This window comes from Mus musculus, chromosome 13 (assembly GCF_000001635.26).
Source record: "Mus musculus strain C57BL/6J chromosome 13, GRCm38.p6 C57BL/6J".
NCBI classification, from domain to species: Eukaryota; Metazoa; Chordata; class Mammalia; order Rodentia; family Muridae; genus Mus; species Mus musculus.
The window spans coordinates 55,623,005-55,641,297 of record NC_000079.6 but is presented as its reverse complement, the minus strand read 5'-3'; the positions used below and the strand labels follow the sequence as shown (position 1 = coordinate 55,641,297).

At 45.3% G+C, this 18,293-nt stretch overlaps 2 protein-coding genes across 4 annotated transcripts in view; both read right to left on the bottom strand.

The window, feature by feature from the left end:
- Window positions 1-6,323, bottom strand: part of Ddx46 (DEAD box helicase 46) — a 46,293-nt gene extending 39,970 nt beyond the window's left edge. The window contains exons 1-3 of one of the 3 annotated variants that reach the window (XR_873437.3): window positions 6,103-6,323; window positions 3,084-3,272; window positions 1,364-1,507 (exon numbers count right to left, since the gene is read on the bottom strand). Coding sequence is in view for 2 of the 3 variants with exons in the window: in XM_006517202.4 (XP_006517265.1) it covers window positions 1,364-1,507; window positions 3,084-3,272; window positions 6,103-6,119 (350 nt within the window). In the remaining variant the exon portion in view is untranslated. The remainder of the gene's footprint in view (window positions 1-1,363; window positions 1,508-3,083; window positions 3,273-6,102) is intronic. The other 2 variants (XM_006517202.4, NM_001282055.1) reach the window with 2 other exon arrangements.
- Window positions 6,324-8,881: 2,558 nt separating this feature from the next.
- Caml (calcium modulating ligand) lies at window positions 8,882-18,293 on the bottom strand. The gene is made up of 4 exons (NM_007596.2): window positions 18,042-18,293; window positions 16,127-16,587; window positions 12,656-12,721; window positions 8,882-9,489 (listed from the first exon to the last, which is right to left on the bottom strand). The coding sequence occupies exons 1-4, from the start codon at window positions 18,205-18,207 to the stop codon at window positions 9,298-9,300; spliced, it is 885 nt and encodes a 294-aa protein (NP_031622.2). The 5' UTR covers window positions 18,208-18,293; the 3' UTR covers window positions 8,882-9,297.

Genomic DNA, 18,293 nt, shown 5'->3' with positions numbered 1-18,293 from the left:
TGGTGATCCACCTGCCTCTGCCTCCTAAATGCTAGGATCCAGGATTATCTTTTAATTTCAAGAAACCTCAACAGTATTACACTGGCCTTGGTAAAATAAAAGTACAACTTACAAAGTCAAACAAACAACCCTGGAGAGATGCCAACACTGGATAAAACAGGAAACAGGTGAGCGTCAACATAGCACACTTGTGGTTTCAGTAAGCAGTGTTACCGGGTGGTAGGAGACTGGAGAGCAAGCCCGCTGACCTGACAAGAGGCTTTCAGCCACGTGTTAACCAGCATCACAAGAAACATACACACTAACTCTCACAAGCCAAGGCCACACTTCCCCAAACAGCAATTCAACAGGCGCACAACGAATGTTAAGAAGCTACTGTTGAGCCGGGCGTGGTGGCGCATGCCTTTAATCCCAGCACTCAGGAGGCAGAGGCAGGGGGATTTCTGAGTTCGAGGCCAGCCTGGTCTACAAAGTGAGTTCCAGGACAGCCAGGGCTATACAGAGAAACCCTGTCTACAAAAAAAAAAAAAAAAGCTATTGTTGGGCTGCACAGCTTACTCAATGGTTAAATCACTACTGCTCTGGCAAAGGAGTTCAGTTCCCAGCACCCCCAGCAGGTGGCGCACACCACCACAAAAGATGCTTACAAAGTTCTGACCGTTAATAACATGCATTAAATAAGGTACAGTGTAGAGTATAAAACCAATAGAGCCGGGTGTGGTGCCCCACACCTTTAATCCCAGCACTCGGGAGGCAGAGGTAGGCGGATTTCTGAGTTCGAGGCCAGCCCGGTCTACAAAGCCAAGGCTATCCAGAGAAACTATCTCGAAAAAAACCAACCAAAAAAAAAAAAAAAAAAAAAAAAAACCAAAAAACCAAAAACAAAACCCAATAGAATCTGCCAGTGTCTAAGTGAATAAGATTCTTGTACCTCCAGCTCCTGGGGATCTGAGGCCTCCTGCTTCCACTGGCACCTATGCGCCTGTACACACCTACACAGGCATGCATAAATCAATAAAAAGAAATCTTTAAAAAGTTGTCAACCAATATCTAACTATCAGAAAAAAGAATCTCAAAGAAAAAAAAAACAAAACTGAGGCCAAGGATGGAGCTGAATACAGAGGGCTTACCTCAAATGGTGACCAGCATGCCTGAGACAATAGTCACTGCCCCACAAAAGATGATAACAGAAGTTCTGACCGTTAATAAATAAGAAATAAGGGTTCAGTGTGGAGTGTAAAAACAATAGAATCTGCTATTCTCAACTGAAACATAAGCCCCACAGCCTAATAAACACTCTGCCAACACTTCCCAGCGAGCGTCAAAGCCTGTAGCAGCAGGCGCAGTCTGAGGACGGCGTTACCTGTTCTCAGTCTTCTTGGTTTTGCTGCCAGGACTGGAGGACCGGGACCGCCTGCCCCGGCTTCGACTCCTTGAGCGCCTTCTATCTCTGCTCCGAGATCTTCTCCGCTCTCGGCTTCTGTCTCGCTCTCTACTTCTGGAGCGCCTGACGGGAAGAGTTTTCTTTTATTTTGTGGCCAAAGAGAATTACTGCAGACCGTGACTGTCCCAACCCGAAAAGGCCTTACAATTATGATCACTGCTGAGGCCTTACAGAGCCTCACTTAGCTACCAAATCAGCCAAACAGGAAACAAGGGACGCCAGTTCCCACGAGAATCGAGGGAAATGGGAGGACACTAGTTCCCATAGTGACCTTAGCTAACACAGCAGGCTGTAACAGATACTTTAAATTTCAGGCAGTCTCCAGCTAGAGCTGCAGCTCAGCCCTGGTCACTGGCTGAGCTAATCAAACTCCTAATCTCAGCAAGGGGGAAGTGTTGCCGAGGGGAGGCCTGGGCCTTCATAAGGACACAGACAGACCTGGCTCAAAGATCAGAATCTTAAGACTAAGAGGTGACACTTCTCCCCTAGAGCTGCTAGTTACCACGTGACAGAGGGCAGACCCCCAACTCCCTGGATCCCAAGTTCCTCAACTAGACAATATGAAGAATTCACTATATAATCTCCAGTCTTGTTTCTGTTGTTGTTTTGAGTCTCACTGACTTGAACACAAGGGATCCACCTGCCTCTGACTTCCTAGCATTGGGATTAGAAACATGTGTAACCACACCCAGCCTCAAAATCCATGACCTAAAATTTGCAATTTTATTCTCACATAAAGTCAGAGATAAGCATATGGGGGGGGGGGGTGCGCACAGAGGCAGGATGGAGCTCTGTGAGTTCCAGGCCAGCCTAGTCTACAAATCAAGTTTCAGGACAGCCAGGGCTACACAGAGAAACCAGGGAGGGGGGTAGGGGGGGGGACTGGGGGGAGGGGACCGTGAATGTTACTTATTGAGTAACTGATTTACTTAACAAGCGCTTGACAGAACTGTGAGAGCTGTCTGAGGGACACATGACAGGAAGGTGAGCAAGCCTACACTCTAAACTGTCATGGGTAACTGCTTCTCTGGAGTGCCAGGTCCTAAGACCACAGCATTCTCACCTTCCAACATCCTAAGAAGACAAAGTCCTAGTTTAACACTGTCATGCGTTCTGTTTTTAAAGACATTTTCATGGAGAAAAGCTGTAACTATTGACATTGGTGTGAATAAATATGTAAGTAAATAGAAAATAGAAAAGTGGAGTGGTTTTCAGTTTAAATCTAAGAACAGTCATTAAATTAGCTTAAAACAGCAAGGAGAGCCCACAGAAACTCTGCCCTGTTTCTTCCCAGTGTCTGCTTTAGTGGCCACTCTTCACACAAGGGTCAGCCCTCTTGGGCAGAATCAAATAAAATCTGCACGAGCAGAGCATATTATCTTACTTTTATCTCTCTCAGGGACTTCAAGGTTCTCTCTGGATTACAGAAAACACAATCTAAAGTTTCCAAGCTTAAAGATACCGTTTAAGACTCTCTTTATAGACAAGTCCTGTGCTTAATCAAACAATGGTTAAAAAAAAAAATAGCAGGAGGCCCACAAACGGGCCACTAATTTCCAAACTAGAACACAGCTTTGGAGAAGCCCAATTTATCCGGGAAGGCCCAGTATCACTGGTTCTGCAGAACTGGACGTCTTACCTCAGGCGCTTCCTGTCCCTTGACCGAGATCTTCTCTTGTCCCTACTCCGAGACCTCTCTCTCCTCCGGTCTCTGTCTCTGCTCCGAGAGCGTCTGTCATCCCCACGTTTGCTTCTTTTGTCAGAGGGTGAGCGACTCCTCGATCGACTTCCAGAACGACCTCGAGATGCTGAGCGTTTTCGGTAGTGGCTACAACAGTATCAAATCCAAGATCAAACTTAGCATCTGTATAGTCCTGACTGTCCTGGAACTCACTCTGTAGACCAGAGTGGCCTTAAACTCAGAAATCCACCTGCCTCTGCCTCCCGAGTGCTAGGATTAAAGGCATGCGTCACCACTGCCCGGCTGTCTATTTCTATGTTTAAAAAAAACTCACAGAAAAGATACAGCCAAGATGAAGTGACATTTTAGAAACCACAGAAGGAAACATAAGCAGGAGCCATGCAGACAGGCAGGGGCCCTTCCAGGCGAAAGGCACATGGGCAAACTCATGGGAAGGAGTCCAGACCGGCACATGAAGGAAAAGTGGCAAGAAGACAGTTACACAAACTAGTCAGTGGGCCAGGGGTGGGGGCCATGCCTCAATCCCAGCACTCAGGAGACAGAAGCAAGCGCATCTCTGAGATCACAGCAGTCTAGTCTACACAGTGAGACTCTGTTTCAAAGAAAAGATGAGAGAAGTGGAAAGAGAAGAGGAGAGAAGTGGGGAGGGGAGGGGAGGGGAGGGGAGGGGAGGGGAGGGGGGGAGGAAAGGAGAGAAGAACTCAAGAGAGCACCACGAGACAAGATCAGAGAAATAGCAAAATACTTAGATATGGAGAACCTCACCGGGTCTTACAATGACTGTCTTTTACTCCGAGTAAGATAAAAAGCTATAGGGCCACATATGGCAGCAGCCCCCTGTAGTGTTATTAAGGTGTCTAAGCTACTGAGGAAAGATCACTATGTCAATCAGGCTAAGATCAGTATGTTCTCATCTCTAAATAAATATTTTAATTAATTTATGTGTATATGTATATGTATATACCTGAGGACAAATGTGTGTGTGTGTGTGTGTGTGTGTGTGCGCGCGCGCGCACTCGTGGAACTGGAGTTACAGACAGCTGTGAGCCACGTGGATGCTAGGAATTGAACCTGGATCCTCTGGAGCAAACCCAGGGCTTTGAACCACTGAGCCACCTCTCCAGCCCCATGAGTAAATATTCTTACAATAAATAACAAAAAAGGAAAAAGTTACCGGAAGATGTTTAAGCATGACTATTTTTAAAGTTATCACTCAAGAATCAGGTATGCAATGCCAGCACTCAGGGGTGGAGGCAGTGCCTCTGGCAGTTGGAAGCGCAGCTTGTATCTATAAAAACGAAAGTATTGTCTTGTTGCTGAGCACAGAACAGATCAAACGGAGGAGGCAACAGGAGGAGAGAAACCATGAGACTGAAGCAAGCATCCGGCTTCAGAGAAGCCCCGCTTAGGTCAGAATAGCGAGAGTAGATGCTGAGAAATACCAAGATCTCCAGTGGAGATAAAACATAGAAGCCCAAAACACTAGCACTGACTCATCTTAATTATGAATTAAATACCAAGTATGAGGGCAAGAGAGAAGGGCTGGGTGTCTCCACATGGGACCAGAATAAGCAGGAAAGGGAGGCTGTGCTGAGGGGAGAGGCCATGGTCGTCCAGCCCATGTTCCGAATGTGTGAGGCCCTGACATCAGCTCATAGCAGCCTTCCTCGCCATCACTGAAGGCTGCCATTACTAGGAATCAACAATCCATTCGCTTTCTGAGCCTTCTCAGGATCTACCTAGAAAGCTCCAGATGAGCGGAAGCCAGGCACCACAGGAAGTCAACTGTACGCAGGTAAATGGGTGAAAAGGACCTTCTGCGAAAGGTCTGGGGAGTCTGAATTTCCTCTTGAAAGTAACAGGATCCAACAGATACTAAGTCAAAAAATGGCAAGGTCTTATTGTTATTTTGATTCCAGCAATACAAATATAATAATTATAACAGCAAGATCAAGAAAGGTAATTCAGGCCGGGTGTGGTGGCGCACGCCTTTAATCCCAGCACTCAGGAGGCAGAGGCAGGCAGATTTCTGAATTCGAGGCCAGCCTAGTCTACAAAGTAAGTTCCAGAACAGCCAGGGCTATACAGAGAAACCCTGTCTCGGACCCCCCACCCCCCCAAAAAAAGAACCATGGTCACTGGCAATACACCCTTTATACGGAAGATGCTACAGGTTTTTTTGGTTTGCAAAAATTTCAAGCTGCTCCACTCACACTTGGCTTGTTTCCCTGAACCTAAGTTTTAACCCAGTACGCCAAGTTTTCATTCTCCCTACACAGTGAACCACAGTACCTTTCAGACTGGCTACATACATACCAGTCATCTCATCTTTCAAGATGATGATTATAATAATAGTAGTAGTAGTAATAATATCATCATCATCTACCTCAAGGTCCTAATCCGTTATTAAAACCTAAAGTTTTGAAGACACCGTAAGGTGCCCGCGTGAAAGGTTTCACAAAGAAGCAGGCAACATAGTAACAAAATGTATCCGCGGAATAAATGGCCATGGAACAGGTGTTTTTGTTGTAACCCAATAAAAGCCGGTCCTGCACATATAGCAGGTGCGTAAAAAAGGCCTGCATACGCTCCTTCTAAATGACTTAGGCAGAGAGGCCCACGTGCGCACGAAAGTAACCCAGAGTGGAGGCAAACAATGTTGTGAAGACGAAGAGGAACGGGAGTGAACCGGCTCTGGGTTGACCCGGGGGATGAGGCGGGAGGCTCCGTGATGGGCGGGGTGGGGTCAGGGGGACTGTTCCCGCTCAGGGCTCGACCGGTGGTCGCAAGCTCACGGCAATCGGCTGCCCTGCATGCCAGCTGCGCCTCGTCACAGCCCGGGTGACCGGGTCCTCAGCAGCCACACGCGCGGCCACCCGCACTCTACCCGCAGCGCCGCTCCCTCCACCCGCTCGCTCCCCTCCGAGCCCAAGAAGCCGCTCGCCCGCGGACTCACCGAGACTCCCGGCCCATGCTGCCGGCCAGCAGAAGGCCTGCGCCCTCGGGGACGATGCGCAGGCCTATGAAGAGGACAAAGGAGGGAGGCAGCAAGCTCTCACGGTACCGAGCGAGGACCGGTCCTACGAAATGGACAGAGCTCCAGCAGTGACCGCCATCAGAGCGTGGCCAACGAAAACAGGATGTGCTGGTGCCGGGGTGCGGAAGGAAGGAGCGGGCGGAAGGAAGCGGCTGCTTCTCCAGAGCGCCACCAACCGACTGGAGGCCGCGCGGCGCGGGCTGCGCCGGCAGCAACAACTTACTTTTCTAGCGCAACCCGCAGCCCTTTTTGGCGCTATGGAGTGTGCCATCAGCCAGGTCAGCCTTGCAAAGGGTCTTCGCTGCAGACCACCGAGGAACCTAATGCAGCCTGCGGCTCTCCCAGGGAGTGTGTCTGTTTGCCTTAATCTGCATTAACTAATGCTCCTGTCTCCTTATATGCTCCGTACTGAGTCACTTATGTGTATGCCAGATCCTGACAACTAATAGTAGTGATGTGTCTTCGACACAAGGAGCATCATACTGAAGAGGAAAGACTCTTCAATATGAGATGTGAAGACTTAGAATCTACAGAACAGAGATAAACTGCACTAAGGATTATAATAGTTCTTAACACTGGGAAGCTTTCGGGGCAGGGGGGAATACATGATCCGTTCAACCGCTCAGGAAATGGGGCCCAAAGGCACCAGACAAAAAGCACGGGCCTCCCTCTTGCTCTGGCTCTTTGTCTGGATCACTCCATTTCTGCTTATTATCTTTATATTCACATTTTGACCTGTCCTTTAAGTGTTTTACTTACCGAACTTACCCCTATACTGGAACAAAGAAGCCCTCCCAAAGGATTTCCTATGCCTACAAACACCTCAAATGACCAATCAGATTAAAGACAACCTGGCCTTGGTAGAACAAAGCAAAGCAAGAGCAAATAGATTCCCTACCTACAGAGGTCCTCCAAGACTGCAAAAGACTAACTTCATGACTGCAAAAAATGGAGGCGTCTATGCCTTCCTAGGAAAAGGATGTTTTCATGAAAACCAATTAGGCCTAATAAAGGGAACCACTGAGCAACTATTTTAAAACAAACTCAAAACCAGAAAAGGAACAGACAATGCATTCTAGAAGAACACCTGGATGCCTGGGGCCATGCATCACACCATTGGCAGGTGCGGTCATTGGTTTTTGGTTGGCTGGTTGGTTGGTTGGTTGGTTGGTTTTCTGAGACAGGGTTTCTCTGTGTAGCCCTGGCTGTCCTGGAACTCACTCTGTAGACCAGGCTGGCCTCGAACTCAGAAATCCATCTGCCTCTGCCTCCCAAGTGCTGGGATTAAAGTCATGCGTCACTACTGCCTGGCCTATTTTTGTTTGTTTGTTTGTTTGTTTTCTTTGTTTATTGAGACAGGCTTTCTCTGTGTAGCCCTGGCTGTCCTGGAACTCACTCTGTAGACCAGAATTTTGGTTTCTTTTTTTTTTTTTTTTTTTTTCTTTTTTTCAAGACAGGGTTTCTCTGTAGCCCTGGCTATCCTGGAACTCACTCTGTAGACCAGGTTGGCCTCGAACTCAAAAATCCACCTGCCTCTGCCTCCCAAGTGCTGGGATTAAAAGTGTGTGCCACCACTGCCCAGCCAAATTTAACATTTCTGTTCGAGTTTGGTTTTAAAAGATACTCTGCATAGCTAAAAAGATTTCTCAGAGGTAAAGAGCCCTTGTTGCTCCTGCGGAAGATCTGGGTTCGATTCCCATTACAGACACGGTGGTTCAGAACCATTCATAACTCTAATTCCAGGGGCTCCAATGCTCTCTTCTTACCTCCCTAAGCACCAAGCACACATATGGTATAAATACATACAGGCAGGCAAAACACACAAGATAAAATGAATAAATCTAATAGGAACAATCTTAAAAGACATGTAGCTCAATGTCAGACCACCAAGCTGGTGTGCACAAGGCCTGAGTTTGGTTGCAGCACAGAAAGTCAAGGCAAAAGACAAAGACACACTTGTGAGAATGTACAAGAGAAAATTCCCAACTATGACTGTGACTAGAGAAGCACATTTTTGGTAGAGCTGGAGAGGCAGGTACACAGTTAAGAGCAATTGCTGTCTGCTCTTGCAGAGGACTTTTGATTCAGTTCCCAGTCCCCACAGGGCCGCTCGCAACTGTTTACAACTCCAGGGGATTCATCTGACTCCCTCTTCAGGCCTCTGCAAGTACCAGACATGCACAAGGTACACAGGCAAACATGCAGGCAGGACACGCAGACACATCAAATAAAACTAAATCTAAACAAAAAAGAGATGAATACAAGATGCATAGAATATAAACCTTTAAAAAAATGCATAGGGCTGGAGAGATGGCTTAGTGGGTAAGAGCACTGACTGCTCTTCCGAAGGTTCTGAGTTCAAATCCCAGCAACCACATGGTGGCTCACAACCATCTGTAATGAGATCTGATGCCCTCTTCTGGGGTATCTGAAGACAGATAGTGTACTTACCTATAATAAATAAATAAATCTTTAAAAAATAACGTATAAATACTTGGGTAACTGCCCACCCCTCAAACGTCAGCGTTAGTGCTAGGCAGGCATCCTGTCTCCAAGCTCCACTACGGCCCACGGGTACAAACTGTAACCACGTCTCCCTTTAAATATGTACGTGTACATCGACTCAAGAAACGATACATCTAGCTACCTCTTTCAGGCTTTGTGTTCAAATTTTTAAAAATAAAATGTACAGACTTCTATTAGTCAATCTAATTCCATTCGCTTTTATTTTGAGGATGGTTTCATTTCTCAGGAAGGAATGACAGAAATACAAAGTGCAGTCTTTTAGGCAGGCTGAGACCTGTCTATCTAGTCGCCTAAAAGGACTAGCCTGGGCCTACAAGAGGGATTACAAATCTCAGACATTAGAGGAAAAGTGGAAGATTGGACTTCTAATTAAACAAGAGAAATCGTTAGTGCTGTTCGTTAACCTAGTTGGTTACTCAGACCAGTACTGATACAAAGTCAACCCTTTTAAATCAGGGAAACGATTACATTGGATTTCTGTAAAGCCAAAGATTTTGATGAAGGTATAAACCAAGTTGCCCCTTTTAGAGACTCTGCAGTGTAAAAGAGAAGTTGTTGTCATTTGTAAACTTCTAAGTTCCTCGGGTTTCAGGGTACTTCAGGACCCCAGTAATCAAGCAGTTCATGACAGAAAATGAAGGTGAAGAAGTAGACGCAGAGGTCCGTGAAGACCTCGCCCATCTTGCTGTAGGTGTCCATGGACCGGTTGATCACCTCAGCGGGAATCCCAGACAGCAACAGCGCAGCTGTCAGCACCGTCGTCTTCACCTTCTTCTCGCCCTGTACAGATGAAAGGGAAGTTAATCGTTTGCTCTCAGCAGACTACGCCTGCGCTCTACAGACAGGACAGATGCCGTCTCTCCTCAGTTGTCAAAACTGCTAATGAACTGTCAGAACAATAACATGACAACACTTACTGGGCACAATAGGTAAATCCGAGGATTATTAGGCAATAGGAGACATCAGGATGCCCAGCAAAATTGTTTTATAACTATGTCATTTTGCCTAGCCAAGATGCAGCACATCTTTAATCCCAGCACTTGGGAGGTAGAAACAGGCAGATCTCTGTGAGTTCAAAGCCAGTCTGGGATCATAGTGAGTTCTAGGACAGCCAGGGCCCTGTAGAAAGTCCCTAATTAATTAACTGTGTCATTTTGGAAACAAGACATAGTAACAACTTTTGAGATACACAATGACAACAGGGTAAAAAAAATGAGAAAAAATAAAACTGGATATGAGGCTATGAATGAAATGATAGTGTGTAACATAGGGATCCAAATGGCACAGAGACTGCACTGGTGTCTTATGTAAACAAAGCACAGGGAAGGGATCTGGCAGTTCTGATGTCCAGTATATCACCACATACAGAAACATATAGGGAAGGGTTTCAGAGGAGAGAGAAAAGAAGCTTTCAGAGATGAGTAGCGTCCTGTCAGAGCAGCAGAGAATGATATCATATGCTGAGTCTCACATATGAGATCCCACATATGTGATATCCCACATATATCTCATATGAGATCCCACACTGGCTTCAAGTTTGCTACACGTCGAAGACTTACTGACCCTTCTACCTCCCCTTCCCAATGGCTGGATTCATAGGCTCTAAGCACGATGCTCAGATCCACAAGATGCTAGGTTCAGATTCAGAGCCTCACTCCTGCTAGAGTGCTATCCCCTGACACTAGGCTTTTTTTCTTTTAAGTTTTCAAGACAGGGTTTCTCTGTATAGTCCTGGCTGTCCTGGAACTCAAAGATCTGCGTGCCTCTCGGCCTTGGAGTACTGGGATTAAAGGTGTGCGCCACCACCACTAGTCTTGTTTTTGTAAAATTATCTTTAGTTTATGTGTATGGGTGTTAGCCTACATGTATGTTCACATACCACATGCATGCCTGGTGCCTGCAGAACCAGAAGAGGCCATCAGATGCCCTGGCACTGGTGTGATAGAAGCTTAACCACTGAGTTGTCTCTCCAGCCTCAGATTCAGTTTTTTTTTTTTTGTTTTGTTTTGTTTTTTTAAGGTTTATTTATTATTATTATATATAAGTACACTGTAGGTGTCTTCAGACACACCAAAAGAGGGTGTCAGATCTCAATACAGATGGTTGTGAGCCACCATGTGGTTGCTGGGATTTGAACTCAGGACCTTCGGAAGAACAGTCAGTGCTCTTACCCGCTGAGCTATCTCTCCAGCCCCCAGATTCAGTTTTTTAATGGAATTCAAAGGTGATCTCTAAAATTTATTTATTTAGTATCACTAAATAGCTACTGGTAACTCAGCAACTTTAAATATATAAAAAGCTATATAGTTAACCAAGAGCAATGAAAGCTTATGTCCACATAAAGACTCATACTAGGATATTCTTGCCGGATGCGGGTGGCATATTCCTTTAATAACAGCACTTGGGAGGCAAAGGCAGGGGAATTTCTAGGTTCTAGGCTAGCCTGGTCTGTAGAGTAAGTTCTAGGACAACTAGGACTACACAAAGAAACTGTATCAAAACAACCAAATAAACAAGATTCCCTATCAACAGGGTTCCTGGCTAACATGGAACTCCTTCTGTAGACCAGGCTGGCCTCAAACTCAAAGATCCACCTGCTTGTGGCTCTCAACTGTTAGGATTAAAACATGGACCACCACCACCTGGCAAATAAATAAACTTAAAAAAAGAGAAGAGGGCTGGAGAGATGGCTCAGTGGTTAAGAGCACTGACTGCTCTTCCAGAGGTCCTGAGTTCAATTCCCAGCAACCACATGGTGGCTCACAACCATCTGTAATGGGATCTGATGCCCTCTTCTGGTGTGTCTGAAAACAGCTACGGTGTACTCATATATATGAAATAAATCTTTAAAAAAAAAAAAGAGAGAAGGAAGATCTACTGCAGTTGTGGATGGTAGAGTGAGAGCTGAAGAAACCATATGTAGATGTTTCTTCAAGAAAAACAAGAGACTTGGACTATGAAAGCTCACTTTGGGTTAGATATTCCTCACTTGGGGCTTCGAGGGGAGAAAATACAGGTTCACAGGCTGATGAGGTTAATAGGTTTTGATTTCTTTTGTTTTGTTTTTTTTCCTTTTTTGTGTGTGTGCTGAGGGTTGGACACAGCACCATGCTCTGTGTCCTCTCCTTCTGAGTACATGTTCAGCCCTGGGCACAAGCAACTGTCATCGTGCCAGGAGAGGACATCAGGCTCTCTGGAGCTAGGATTATAGGTACTTGTAAGCCGCCAGTGTGCCTACTGGGACTGAATCAGGTCCTCTACAAGAGCAGTAAAGGCTCATAAACACTGGGCTATCTCTGTAACCCCGGGCTGGACAGCATGTTACTGTTTGTCTGTCTGTCTGTCTGTCTGTCTGTCTGTATGTCTGTATTTATTCTCCTGTAGCACTAACTCAGATCAGTGTAACTGTTTCCCTTAAGGTTTGTTTGGTTTTTTTTTTTTTTTAGTTTTTTTTCAATTAAAAATTATTTATTTGTATTTTTTAATTCTGTGTATCTGTGTAGGCATGCATACATGAGTGCAGGTACCCACAGTGGCCAAAGAAGTTAGGTCCCACTGTAGCTGTAGCTGGAGTTACAGGTAACTGTTAACCCCCTGACGTGGGAGCTAGGCATCGAACTTGGGTCCTCTAGAGCAGAATGTATTCTTAAGCACCGAGGCACCTTCCCAGCCTTTAAGTTCTTACAGTGAGTCAGCCGCCATCAAGGCGGCTCAGCAGGCAAGAGCCTGCTTATAAGCTTGACAACTGAGTTTGATCCCTCAAAGCCAAGGCATGAGAAAACCATCCGGAAAGTTGTCCTCTGACTGCCACAAAGGCAGGTCCACACTCTCGTATCCTACACATACACACAAATGCATGCACACACAAGTAAATTAAATTGTTAACTGTTATGGAGTCACGAGTCAATCTAAATACATCATAATTAAGAAAAGACTTAAAATTTACCTTAGGAAAATATTTGTATAGTCCCATGTATGCAAGCTGCAAAGTGAGAAATGGAGCGAATATAGACTGTAAAAATAAAAAATAAAATTAAGTATTTCCAGTAGAATTACTCGTATCATGATAAATCAACTTAACAGCGGCTATAAAGGCAAAACAGGACAGAAAAACATCTAGTGCAGCAGGCGAGGGTATCTGACTTCTGTAGAAGAGTAAAGCTAATAACATGGTCTGAGTCTCTAACCATAAAACACGCTCAAACGTAATTTTTCAGTGTGCTCCCTCTCCAAATGTGTTCTCTTACACAACAATCTATTCTTTTTTTTTTTTTTTTTTATGAGACAGAATCTTATTATGTAGAGCAGCAGTTCTCAACATGTGGGCTGCAAGCCCTTTGAGGTTCAAATGATCCTTTCATAGGGGGCACCTAAGACCTTCAGGAAACATATTTACATTACAACTCATAACAGCATCAAAACTGCAGTTATGAAGTAGCAATGAAAATAATTTCATGGTTGGGGGTCACCACAACATGAGGAACTGTATTAAAGGGTCCAGCAGGAAGGTGGAGAACCATGACTATAGAGGCTGGCCTTGAACTCATGATTCTGCTACCTCAGACTTCAGAGTCCTAGAAGTGCCCTAAAGAGCCCAGCCCAAAGCTTACCTTTTTTTTTTGGTTTTTCAAGACAGGGTTTCTCTGTGTAGCCCTGGCTGTCCTGGAACTCGCTCTGTATACCAGGCTGGCCTCGAACTCAGAAATCCGCCCGCCTCTGCCTCCCAAGTGCTGGGACTAAAGGTGTGCGCCACCAAGCCCGGCTCCAAAGCTTACCTTCTTTGGTAACATTAAGTGGTACAGTAACGGGCTGGTGAGATGGCTCAGTGGGTAAGAGCACCCAACTGTTCTTCCGAAGGTCCAGAGTTCAAATCCCAGCAACCACATGGTGGCTCACAGCCATCTGTAACAAGATCTGACGCCCTCTTCTGGAGTGTCTGAAGACAGCTACAGTGTACTTACATATAATAAATAAATAAATCTTAAAAAAAAAATATCCAGGTTTCTCTTGAGACATCTTTGACCTATGTGACATTTAGAAATAAATTCAAAAAAAAAAAAAAAAAAAAAAAAGTGGTACAGTAACATCTCTCTCCCCTGGAGGAGACTGACAAATGACTAAAAGTCTGCATAAACCCAGCTTCCGAGGGAAGCCACAGATCCCTCTGACAACAACAACCTGGCTTTCTTGAAACAGAGTAGGGTGGGGGCCTGAGAGATGACTCAGCGAGTAAGAGCACTGGCTGCTCTTTCAAAGTACCCAGGTTCAAATCCCAGCACCCACATGGCAGTTCACAACTGTCTGTAATTCCAGTTCCAGAGGATTTTACACCCTCACACAGACATACAAGAACACCAATGTAAATTAAAAAAAAAAAAAAAAAGCTTGGCAGCTTGATATCTCATTTTCAACAAAAGGAAAAAGATCAATATGGCACTTATTCTACATAATTATTACTAAGATGTAAAAGGTCATCAAAGGGGCAAAGGAACAAACATTGTCCTGTGGCAGAGGCAAGAAACAAACAACTGAATATCTGATATGAGTAAAACCCGAAAACCAAAACAACAAAAATCCTTACGTAGAAATGAGGCACTGGGCCTGGATAGATGGCACAGTGGGAAAGAACACTTCTTGCTCTTGCAAAAGAACCGGGTTCAATTCCCAGTGCCCACATGGCAGCTCACAACCACCTATAACTCTAGTTCCACAGAGCTCTGTCACCCTCTTCTGACCGGGAAGGTACTCTGCACACACGAGTATACATACATATATGTAAGCAAAACAATCACACAAATACAATAAACAAATCTTTGTTTTTAAAAAAAAAAAAAACAAAGCCGAGAGTGGTGGCGCACGCCTTTGATCCCAGCACTCGGGAGGCAAAGGCAGGCGGATTTCTGAGTTCAAGGCCAGCCTGCTCTACAGAGTGAGTTCTAGGACAGCCAGGGCTACACAGAGAAACCCTGTCTCAAAAAACAAAAAACAAAACAAAACAAAACAAAACAAAAACCAGGCATAGCTTTTGAATCATGACAGCACAGAGCCCTTAAATAAGAGCAGCTCTTGGCTCGCAGACTAAAATCATCTGGCCTCTGTTATGGTGAGAATTTATCATCAGAGAGACAATCAAATCTGTTGAACAGATTCTATTTAAGAAAATATTTGCATAAAATCAGAGGTTTTGTTATTGTTGTTATATTGTTTTGCTTTGTCTTTGAGACAGGGTTTCTCTGTGAAGCCCTGGCTGTCCTGGAACTTGCTCTGTAGACCAGGCTGGCCTTGAATTCGGAGCTCTGCTTGCCTCTGCCTCCCAAGCGCTGTGATTAAAGGCATGAGCTACTATGCCTGGCTGCATAAAGCACATTTTAAAACTTGTTTTGCCTTACGATGTTTTGTACATACCCAATATACAGTAAGCATTCTTAAAATGACTATTGAATGGTCCTACTTCAAATCAAGACATTGGGAGGCTGGAGCAGTGGCTGGTTGGGTAACAGTGTTTGAGTTCAGTTCCCAGCACCCCCATGGTCGCTCACAGCTGCCTGCGATTCCAGTTCCAGAGGATCTGACACCTTTTTGTTTGGTTGGTTGTTTTGTTTTTTTGTTTTTTGTTTTTTTTTTCGAGACAGGGTTTCTCTGTGTATCTCTGGCTGTACTGGAACTCACTCTGTAGACCAGGCTGGCCTCGAACTCAGAAATCCACCTGCCTCTGTCTCCCAAGTGCTGGGATTAATGCGCCACCACCGCCTGGCCTGACACCCTCTTCTGATCTCAGGAGGCACCAGGCATGCACATGGTACACATACATACATGTAGGCAAAACACAAAAATAAACTAATAATAGATCTTTTGAAAAAAGCTCTCACCAAGACACTGAACTGTAACTGTGTCTTTCTGCGCTCTTCTACGTCCCATCAGGAACTGTCGTTATGAGGCTACTACATTACATACTGCAGAAACCCTTTCTGAACTATAGACAATGCCAATCTACACTGAACCACAAGGAGTACATTTCAATGCCTCAAACTACTTGGAAAACTACTAGCTAATACAGAGTATATATAAGCATCTGGACTTCCGGTTCTGGGATGAAACTGCCTGTATTTCACCCCACCTGTCAGCGGCTGTGTAAGAGAATTCATCTGAGTCCTTGTGGGTTCAAGCAGCATATAGTGCATAAAGATGGAATTTAAATCAATGAATAAAAGACAAGCATATAAAGTGGTACCTGGCATGTAGACAGATGTTAGTTATTACCATAAATAGGCTCTCATTCTCTAACTGGGATAATAACAGAATTTATACTACACTTTCAAACAGCCTGATGATAGATCTGGTAATGCTGGCAAGAAATCCCTATCACGACAACTCAACTTGCATTCTTCTAGTTAATAACTGGAAGCTCTTGTCTTACCAAATATTTGCAAACAAAGGCTCTGACGCCAAGAGCGAGCAGAGCGCACCCCACCAATCGAAATATTCGAAAAGAGTCAAACTCTTCCGCGGTACTTCCATCTTCCTGGCTGGGTTTCTCGCTGATCAGCTGTTTGCGCAACTTCATCGCTTCTTCGAATCTGGAAAGGTACTGTTCTAGGCCGTGGTGAGAAGCCCTCTGGGCCGGGTCTGCTGTCAGGTCACCTCTGGTCCGCTGCCGGAGCTCAGCTCCATCCTTACTACTGCACTCTGGTGCTTTAATGAATGAGTCCAGTTTGTCTCCCAGCTGGGTTCCCCTGACTTCTGCCACACCACCGAGCTGGTCAGCTCCTCCTCCATCGACTGAATCACCAAGCACTACCCTCTTTGAAACTGAAGGGATGCTGAGGGAGTTCAGTTTGTCACTGTCCTGTGGCTTTGATTTTGTTTGATTTTCTTCTTCTGAGGGGGGAAAAAATAAAGCCTTGTGTATTACATATTCACAAACACCTTAAACACTCCCACTGCTGCTAGAACTTGGTCTCTGAATCCAGACAAATACTGATGCAGAAAACAAAGCCAGCTCCTTCGTCTTCACCTTCAAAATACAACGCCGCAAAACTAGCACTCTGGCAGAGGGGAGTTCAAACAATGAGGACAGAAACTACCAAAGTTAGCACGGGATGTCCCAAGGAATAAAGAATAGCTCTTTCACAGACAAAATACTCAAGAGGTGTGCCTCAGTTTCTTTCACTAGCTAATACTGATAAAAATACAAAATCATTGAAGTCTTTCAAGGTTTCTATTTTACAGTTGCATTTCTAACTGTGAGCACAGGGTGTGGCGCCGCCTGTACCCACTGTTGCTGTTCCCGGGCAGCTATGAGCAGGCACTTTTAGGATGCTGTTCTAGCTTTTAAAGAGAGAACTCTAAAAATGATAAAATTTTTCAAGCAAAAGAACAGAATAAGAAAGGGACTTGAGAAAGACAAACACCAACACTTTAAGAATATCTTCAGAATGATCACTACAAAAAAAATATTTTCTGTACTGTTTCAGATGATTTTGAAAGTGGTAGCCATATCTCTCATTTATATTGTCTAGAAGTTCAGAACTATATCTCTAACGCCTCAGAGAAATTCTTGAGTTCTACCAAGCTCACAAAGAGCAACTAAAAAGCCAATTACTAAAGGAAACACCCAAATCGAAACTTAGAGAGGCCAAGCATAGTAGAATTCAATTGTGTCCACAAGAAAACAGTGTCCTGGACACAAGGTTGCATGAAAGATGAATTTTCTTAGGGCAAATGCAGTTATTGAAACGTGATGTATGTATGGTAATGAAAGGAAATCTCTGCAGGGACATCACATCTTTCGGGAGGACCTGTGTGACAGGTGATAATTTTGAAAGCAATGAGCATAGCCACCAAGATAGGGAAATAGGGTCTCTAATCCACAACGGACGGACCAGCCAACAGTTGAGTAATGACTGATGTGGTGGACGAGAGTTACGAAGCAAAAGGCAAAAGCTATGTCATGGGGAGTAACTGGGAATAAAGGCATCTGGAGCTTATAGGAAAATCTCCCTGGGAGGTCTGGGGATAAAATGCACAGCCTTCAAGAAAGGCGAGTAATCAGGAACATAGGGGTTGTCTCAGATAACCGTACACAGAGACTCAGGAACGAAGGCTTTGTAGCCAGGGTGGAGACGACCTCCGGGCAAGGATCCAAGAAAATAGGAAGCAACAAGGAGCGTCCTGGGGTTAAGCGACAATATAATATGGGTCGTCACCTAGGGAGCGGTGACAGAGTTCGGTCAGAATGCATTTTGGGGACAAAATGTTTACGAGCTGGAGTGGGCAGAAGGAGCTTGAAGACTCAAAGAGGTGGGCGGGAGACGGGAAACCGAAGCTCTCACCCGAGCCGCTCCCGGGCCTGTGAAAGCCCATGATCCGGTTGATGCGTTGCTCGGAGTTCATGAGCAGCTTTCTCCTCCGCAGCTCCGCTCGCCGCTGAGAAGCCGACAGGCCCGACGGCGTCGCGGGTCTTTCCCCGCCGTCCGTGGCCGCAGGCACCGGCTCCATGCTTTCTCTACGGTCTAGATCAGGCTGACGGTAAAGGCAAGGATGACTTATGGCAGGGCCGCAGAGTTCGCTCCCACTCCCACTGT

What these genes read in the sequence shown, in the direction of transcription:
- Caml (NM_007596.2), bottom strand. Translation starts at nt 18,207, where the DNA reads ATGGAGCCGGTGCCTGCGGCCACGGACGGCGGGGAAAGACCCGCGACG. An exon ending in CAGGCCCGGGAGCGGCTCGG is followed by an intron (nt 16,588 to 18,041) that starts GTGAGAGCTTCG and finishes TTCCCCCCTCAG; the next exon opens with AAGAAGAAAATCAAACAAAA. An exon ending in CCTTTGTTTGCAAATATTTG is followed by an intron (nt 12,722 to 16,126) that starts GTAAGACAAGAG and finishes TTATTTTTACAG; the next exon opens with TCTATATTCGCTCCATTTCT.